This window comes from Cuculus canorus, chromosome 1, assembly GCF_017976375.1.
Source record: "Cuculus canorus isolate bCucCan1 chromosome 1, bCucCan1.pri, whole genome shotgun sequence".
Taxonomy (NCBI): Eukaryota; Metazoa; Chordata; class Aves; order Cuculiformes; family Cuculidae; genus Cuculus; species Cuculus canorus.
Window position 1 is genome coordinate 567,110 of NC_071401.1, and position 8,212 is coordinate 575,321.

At 63.4% G+C, this 8,212-nt stretch overlaps 1 protein-coding gene across 1 annotated transcript; it reads left to right on the top strand.

Moving 5' to 3' along the window:
* Nucleotides 1-21: 21 nt before the first annotated feature.
* TIMM10B (translocase of inner mitochondrial membrane 10B) lies at nt 22-3,392 on the top strand. The gene is made up of 3 exons (XM_054081445.1): nt 22-123; nt 1,848-1,943; nt 3,216-3,392. Exons 1-3 carry the CDS (start codon nt 85-87, stop codon nt 3,390-3,392), a joined length of 312 nt encoding a protein of 103 aa, XP_053937420.1. The 5' UTR covers nt 22-84.
* Nucleotides 3,393-8,212: the final 4,820 nt, after the last annotated feature.

Here is an 8,212-nt window from a genome sequence, read left to right on the forward strand (position 1 = left end):
CGGGCGGATGTGGGCTCGCGGCCGGGCGGAAGTGAGACCGGAAGTGGGCTCGGGGAGGGCGGAAGCGGCTTCTTCCCCCACGCGATGGAGTCGGAGGCTGAGCAGCAGCAGCAGCTCCGCAGCGTGAGGGGGGCTGAAAATGGGGGTCCCGGGGGGCACTGAGGGGGGGTGGGTGGGTGGGTTTGAGGGGTCCCGGGGGGCGGGAAATGGGTCTGGGGGGGCTGAATGGGGGTCCTGTGGGCTGGAAAGGGGTCTGGGGGGGCTGAATGGGGGTCCTGTGGGCTGGAAATGGGTCTGGGGGGGCCGAATGGGGGTCCTGTGGGCTGGAAATGGGTCTGGGGGGGCTGAGTAGGGGTCGGGCTGTTGCGTTTTGGGGTGTTTTTTGGGGTCTCTGTTGGGTGTTGGAGTGGGTTTTGGGGTCCCTGTTGGGTGTTGGGGTGCGGGTGGGGTTTTGGGGTCCCTGTTGGGTTTTGGGGTGTTTTTTTGGGTCCCTGTTGGATGTTGGGGCGCGGTTGGGGTTTTGGGGTGCCGCCTGACGGGGTTCCCGCAGCTCCGGGGGTTCCTGTTGGGTTTGGTTGGGTTTTGGGGTCCCTGTTGGGTTTTGGGGTGCCGCCTGACGGGGTTCGCGCAGCTCCGGGGGTTCCTGCTGGGTTTGGGTTGGGTTTTGGGGTGCGGGTGGGTTTTGGGGTGCCGCCTGACGGGGTTCGCGCAGCTCCGGGGGTTCCTGCTGGGTTTGGGTTGGGTTTTGGGGCGCGGTTGGGTTTTGGGGTGCCGCCTGACGGGGTTCGCGCAGCTCCGGGGGTTCCTGTTGGGTTTGGGTTGGGTTTTGGGGTGCGGGTGGGTTTTGGGGTGCCGCCTGACGGGGTTCGCGCAGCTCCGGGGGTTCCTGCTGGGTTTGGGTTGGGTTTTGGGGTCCCTGTTGGGTTTTGGGGTGCCGCCTGACGGGGTTCGCACAGCTCCGGGGGTTCCTGCTGGGTTTGGGTTGGGTTTTGGGGTGCGGGTGGGTTTTGGGGTGCCGCCTGACGGGGTTCGCGCAGCTCCGGGGGTCCCTGCTGGGTTTGGGTTGGGTTTTGGGGTGCGGGTGGGTTTTGGGGTGCCGCCTGACGGGGTTCCCGCAGCTCTGGGGGTTCCTGCTGGGTTTGGGTTGGGTTTTGGGGTGCGGGTGGGTTTTGGGGTGCCGCCTGACGGGGTTCGCGTAGCTCCGGGGGTTCCTGTTGGGTTTGGGTTGGGTTTTGGGGTGCGGGTGGGTTTTGGGGTGCCGCCTGACGGGGTTCCCGCAGCTCCGGGGGTTCCTGCTGGGTTTGGGTTGGGTTTTGGGGTGCGGGTGGGTTTTGGGGTGCCGCCTGACGGGGTCCCCGCAGCTCCGGGGGTTCCTGTTGGGTTTGGGTTGGGTTTTGGGGTGCGGGTGGGTTTTGGGGTGCCGCCTGACGGGGTTCCTGCAGCTCCGGGGGTTCCTGCTGGGTTTGGGTTGGGTTTTGGGGTGCGGTTGGGTTTTGGGGTGCCGCCTGACGGGGTTCGCGCAGCTCCGGGGGTTCCTGCTGGGTTTGGGTTGGGTTTTGGGGTGCGGGTGGGTTTTGGGGTGCCGCCTGATGGGGTTCCCGCAGCTCCGGGGGTTCCTGCTGGGTTTGGGTTGGGTTTTGGGGCGCGGGTGGGTTTTGGGGTGCCGCCTGACGGGGTTCCCGCAGCTCCGGGGGTTCCTGCTGGGTTTGGGTTGGGTTTTGGGGTGCGGGTGGGTTTTGGGGTGCCGCCTGACGGGGTTCCCGCAGCTCCGGGGGTTCCTGCTGGGTTTGGGTTGGGTTTTGGGGTGCGGTTGGGTTTTGGGGTGCCTCCTGACGGGGTCCCCGCAGCTCCGGGGGTTCCTGCTGGCGTACAATCAGCTCTCGCAGCTCTGCTTCCAGCGCTGCGTCTGCGGCCTCGGACACCGCCTGCTCAGCGCCCGCGAGGTGACGCCCGGGGGACCCCCACATCCCGTCGGGAACCCCCAGATCCCATCGGGAACCCCCACATCCCATCAGGACCCCCCATATCCCACTGGGACCCCCCGAGCCCCGCAGCCCCCCAGATCCCACCGGGACCTCCTGAGCCCCACGGCCCCCCCAGATCCCACTGGGACCCCCCATAGCCCCCCCAGATCCCCCTGGGACCCCCCACATCCCACAGGGACCCCCCAAGCCCTGCATTCCCCCCAGATCCCACCGGGACCTCCTGAGCCCCATGGCCCCCCCACATCCCACTGGGACCCCCCCCGATCCCACTGAGACCCCCCCAGCCCCACAGCCTCCCAGATCCCACCGGGACTCCCCAGATCCTACCAGGATCCCCTGAGCCTCGCAGCCCCCCCAGATCCCACCGGGACCCCCCGAGCCCCGCGGCCCCCCCAGATCCCACCGGGACTCCCCAGATCCCACCAGGACCCCCCGAGCCCCGTGGCCCCCCCCAGATCCTGTCGGGACCCCCTGAGCCTCGCGGCCCCCCCAGATCCCACTGGGACCCCCCACATCCCACAGGGATCCCCCAAGCCCTGCATTCACCGCAGATCCCACCGGGACCTCCTGAGCCCCATGGCCCCCCCACATCCCACTGGGACCCCCCAGATCCCACCAGGACCCCCCGAGCCCCGCAGCCCCCCCAGATCCCACCGGGACTCCCCAGATCCCACCAGGACCCCCCAAGCCGCATGGCCCCCCCAGATCCTGTCGGGACCCCCTGAGCCTCGCGGCCCCCCCAGATCCCACCGGGACACCCCAGATCCTACTGGGACCCCCAAGCCCTGCAGCCCCCCCAGATCCCACCGGGACCCCCCACGGCCCCCCCAGATCCCACCGGGACACCCCACATCCCACAGGGACCCCCCAAGCCCTGCATTCCCCCCAGATCCCACCGGGACCTCCTGAGCCCCATGGCCCCTCCACATCCCACTGGGACCCCCCAGATCCCACCAGGACCCCCCCAGCCCCACAGCCCCCCCAGATCCCACTGGGGATCCCAGCAGCCCCCCCAGACCCCACTGGGAGAGCGGAGATCCCATTAGTCTTTCCCAGTTCCTACTGGAACCAGTCTGGGTCCCATTGGCTTTCCCAGTTCCCAGTGGGACCAGTGTGGATCCCATTAGTCTTTCCCAGTTCCCGCTGGGGCCCTCCCGGATCCCAGCAGATCCCGTTGGGGCTGTCCCGGATCCGGTGGCTCCGGTGGGACGTTGGGGTCCGTTCCGGCAGGAGCGCTGCGTGGACGGCTGTGCCGGGAAGCTGCTCCGCGCGAGCCATCGGCTGCTGAGCGCCTACGTGGGGCTGATGCCGGCGCTGACGGAGCGCCGCCGCGCACCGCCTGCACAGCACCCGACGGAGGCGACGGAGACGACGGAGCCGGAGCCGGAGCCGCGCCGTCCCGCATAGCGACGGCCGCTGCAGCGCCAATCCCCGGAGCACCGCATCCCCGGGCCTTCGGAGCACCACATCCCCATCCCTTCTGGATCCCCATCCCTTTGGCATCCGTGATCCTCAGGAGCACCGGATCCCTGTCCCTTCCTGATCCCCATCCCACCGAGCACTGGATCTGCACTCTGCGGAGCAACAGATCCCCAGGCCTTCGGCATCCGTGACCTTCGGAGCACCGGATCCCCATCCCTTCTGGATTCCCATCCCTTTGGTATCCGTGACCTTCAGAGCACCGGATCCCTGTCCCTTCTGGATTCCCATCTCTTAGAGCAGCGGATCCCTATCCTTTTGGCATCCATGACCTCCAGAGCACCGGATCCCCGTCCCTTCTGGATCCCCGTCCCTTTTGCATCCGTGACCTTTGGAGCACCGGATCCCTGTCCCTTCCCGATCCTCATCCCGCTGAGCACTGGATCCACACTCTGCGGAGCGACAGATCCCTGGGCCTTCGGCATCTGTGACCTTCAGAGCACTGCATCCCCATCCCTTCTGGATTCCCATCCCTTCAGCATCCGTGACCTTCGGAACACCGGATCCCCGTCCCTTCTGGATTCCCATCCCTTTGGCATCTGTGACCTTTGGAGCACCGGATCCCAGTCCTTTCCCGATCCTCGTCCCGCTGAGCACCGGATCCGCACTCTGCAGAGCCACAGGTCCCCGGGCCTTCAGCATCCGTGACCTTCGGAGCACCGGATCCACATCCCACAGAGCACCAGATACCCATCCCTTCTGGATTCCCATCCCTTTGGCATCCGTGATCTTCAGGAGCACCGGATCCCCGTCCCTTCCGGATCCCCGTCCCTCAGAGCACCGGATCCCCATCCCTTCTGGATTCCCATCCCTTTTGCATCTGTGACCTTTGGAGCACCGGATCCCAGTCCCTTCTGGATTCCCATCCCACAGAGCACCGGATCCCCATCCCTTCTGGATTCCCATCCCTTCGGCATCCGTGACCTTCAGAGCACCGGATCCCTGTCCCTTCTGGATTCCCATCTCTTCGGTATCCGTGATCTTTGGAGCACCGGATCCCTGTCCCTTCCCGATCCCCATCCCGCCGAGCACCGGATCCGCACTCTGCGGAGCAACAGATCCCTGGGCCTTCGGCATCCGTGACCTTCGGAGCACCGGATCCCTGTCCCTTCTGGATTCCCATCCTTTCAGCAGCCGTGACCTTCGGAGCACCGGATCCCCATCCCTTCTGGATTCCCATCCCTCAGAGCACCGGATCCCCATCCCTTCTGGATTCCCATCCCTTCGGCAGCCGTGACCTTTGGAGCACCGGATCCCCATCCCTTCTGGATTCCCATCCCTCAGAGCACCGGATCCCCATCCCTTCTGCATTCCCATCCCTTTGGCATCCATGACCTTTGGAGCACCAGATCCCCCTCCTTTCTGGATTCCCATCCTTTCAGCATCCGTGATCTTCAGAGCACCGGATCCCTGTCCCTTCCGGATCCCTGTCCCTTCTGGATTCCCATCCCTTTGGCATCCGTGATCTTCAGGAGCACCGGATCCCTGTCCCTTCCCGATCCCCGTCCCTCAGAGCACTGGATCACTGTCCCTTCTGGATTCCCATCCCTTTGGTATCCGTGACCTTCAGAGCACCGGATCCCCATCCCTTCCGGATCCCCATCCATTCAGCATCCGTGACCTTCAGAGGACGGGATCCTTGTTCTTTCTGGATTCCCATCTCTTCGGCATCTGTGACCTTCACACCACCGGATCCCATCCCTTCTGGATCCCATCCCTTCTGGATCCCCATCCCTCCTGGATCCCCATCCCTCCTGGATCCCCGTCCCTCAGAGCAGCGGATCGGATCCCCATCCGTTCCGCATCCGTGGTCTTCAGAGCACCGGATCCCCATCCCTTGTGGATCCCTGACTTCCAGAGGATTGGATCCTTATCCGTTGCAGATCCCGGGCCCTCGGACCGCCGGATCCATGTGTTTTCTGAATCCATGACTTTCAAAGGAGCAGATCCCTGTCCCTTCTGGATCCGCGACCTTCGGAGCATCGGATCCATGTCCCTTGTGGATCCGCGTCCTTCAGGAGCGGCAGATCTGTGTCCCGTGGGGCATCGGATCCACATCCTATGGATCCAGGAGTTTCAGAGCAGCGGATCCACATCCCATGGAGCACCAAATCCCTGTCCCTCCTGGATCCATCACTATCGGACCACCGGATCCACATCCCATGGAGCATCAGATCCTTGTCCGTTCTGGATCCCTGCTCTTCAGAGCGCCGGATCCACATCCTTCGGAGCATGGGATCCCTGTTCCCTGTGGATCGCAGCCCTTGTGGATCCCTCCGGAGCATCGGATCCGTGTCCTGTGATCCCAGGGAGTGTCAGATCCTCGTTTTTTGTGGCTCCACGTCCTTCAGAGCACCGGATCCGCATCCCTTGGGGAGCGCCGGATCCCTGTCCCACGATGCCGTGGATCCGTGTCCTTGTGGATCCGTGTCCCCTGCGGATCCCACCAAAGCGATCCCGGTGGCCGCCTTTCCTCTGGGAATTCCCACCATGCCGGCACTGCCTCTCCGGCTCCGGAGCTCGGACTCCTCGGAAGCCGCTTTTCCACATCCTAATAAAAAGCCTTTGCTCGCGCTTATCCCGGCCCTTCTCCGGAGCTTCCACACGGAGCATCCCGGGAATGTGGCTGCCGAGAAGCCCAGGAGACGCTCCGCATCGTCGGAAGGAGTCGGAGTGGACGTAGGGTGGATTCAGGATGGGCTCAGGATGGACTTGGGGTCACTGTGGATTTGGGAGAGGCTCTGGAGGGAGCGGAGGTGGATTCGGGATGGATTTGGGATGGAGTATGGATGGACATAGGGTGAAGTCGGGATGGACGTGGGATGGACTCGGGGTGGATTTGGAGTCAACGTGGATTGGGGAGGGGCTCCAGATGGACTTGTGGATTCGGGATGGAGTTGAGGTGGATTTGGGATGGACTTGAGGTGGACTCGGAATGTGGTCAGGATGGACTTGGAGTCAACGTGGATTGGGGAGGGACTCGGGATGGAGTCGAGGTGGATTTGGGACGGTCTTGAGATAGCGTCAGGATGGACATGGGATGGATTTGGGAAGGACTCGGGATGGATTTGGGATGGACTCGGAATGTGGTCAGGATGGACTTGGAGTCAACATGGATTGGGGAGGGATTTGGGATGGTCTTGAGATAGCGCCGGGATGGACATGGGATGGACATGGGATGGACTTGGAGTCACTGTGGATTTGGGAAGGGCTCGGGATGGACTCAGCATGGATTTGGGACACGGGATGGGCTCGGGAAGGATTCCAGAGGGAACGGGACAGGTTCCGGATGTCCCGGGCCGCGAGGGCTGTTGGGTCCTGGGATTCCCATTCCTCGAGGAAGGGAAGGGATGAGATTGGCTCCGGGGTGGAACGGCGATGCCGGAGGGGCTGTGCCGACTCTGTCCCCGCGGTGGCTCCCGGCTCCTCGTCTGCCCCGGCATTCCCGGTCCGCCCCGGCATTCCGAGGCCCCGGACACAGGGAGAGGGGGGAAGGACCCACGGAGCGGCGGTGTTTCTCTTCCCCAATCACAGCTTTCCCGGGAACAGCCAAATCCCACCTCTGGTGGGAAGCGCTGGAAGAATTCCGTGGTTTTCTTTGCTCCTGTGGACGGCGTTTGCTTTCCCTACGGAACGGTCCCTATCCCAACCCGCGAGGTTGAACCCCCCGGGATTGGGGATTCAGGGGTGGGATTGAGGATTCAGAGCCGGGAATGGGGATTCAGGCGTGGGATTGAGGATTCAGAGCCGGGATTGGGACTGGGAGTCAGATTTGGGACTGGAGCCGCGCGTGGGGCCGGGATTCAGGATTTGGGGCCGGGAATGCGTTCGGAGCCGCGCGTGGAGGTGCGATTTGGGCGCTTTTCCATGTCCTAAAACGCCTCCGTGTGGGTTTGGGAACGGCTCAGATTTGGGCTGGGATTAAGAATTGGAGCTGGGATTAGGGATTGGGTTCAGATTTGGGCTGGGATTAAGGATTGGAGCTCAGACTAGGGATTGGGGCTGGGATGGGTTCCTGAGGCTGGGACTAAGTATTGGAGCTGGGATTAGGGATTGGGGCTCAGATTTGGGCTGGGATTAAGGATTGGGGGTGGGATTAAGGATTGGAGCTGAGATTAGGGATTGGGGCTCAGATTTACGCTGGGATTGGGACTCAGATTTGGGATTTAGGATTAAGAATTGGGGCTCAGATATAGGCTGGAATTAAGGACTGGAGCTGGGATTAGGGATTGCGGCTGAGATTTGGGCTGGCATTAAGGATTGGATCTTGGATTGGGTCTTAGATTTGGGCTGGGATTAAGGATTGGGGCTCAGATTTAGGCTGGGATTAAGGATTGGAGCTCAGATTTGGGCTGGGATTAAGGATTGGGGCTGGGATTAGGGATTGGGGCTCAGATTTGGGCTGGGATTAAGCACTGGAGATGGGACGGGTCCATGGGATTAAGGATTGGGGCTGGGATGGGTCCCTGGGGCTGGGATTAAGGACTGGAATTCCCGCCCACGCCGCCAATCAGCGCGCTGCGCAGAGCTGAGACCACGCCCACTACACCCCGGCGGCCAATCAGCGCTCAGCCCCGCCCACTGGAGCCGAGGCCACGCCCCTTCTCCCCCCCCATCCAGACAGAGACTGTACGAACACAGCGCCTTTATTGGAGCCCCCCCCTCCCCCCCCGGGCCTTCCTTCAGCATTGCTGGGCCAGGCCGTAGAGAGGCGTGGTCAGGTCGTTAAGCCCCGCCCCTCGCCCCTA

What these genes read in the sequence shown, in the direction of transcription:
- TIMM10B (XM_054081445.1), top strand. Translation starts at nt 85, where the DNA reads ATGGAGTCGGAGGCTGAGCAGCAGCAGCAGCTCCGCAGC. An exon ending in AGCAGCAGCAGCTCCGCAGC is followed by an intron (nt 124 to 1,847) that starts GTGAGGGGGGCT and finishes GGGTCCCCGCAG; the next exon opens with CTCCGGGGGTTCCTGCTGGC. An exon ending in GCCTGCTCAGCGCCCGCGAG is followed by an intron (nt 1,944 to 3,215) that starts GTGACGCCCGGG and finishes CCGTTCCGGCAG; the next exon opens with GAGCGCTGCGTGGACGGCTG.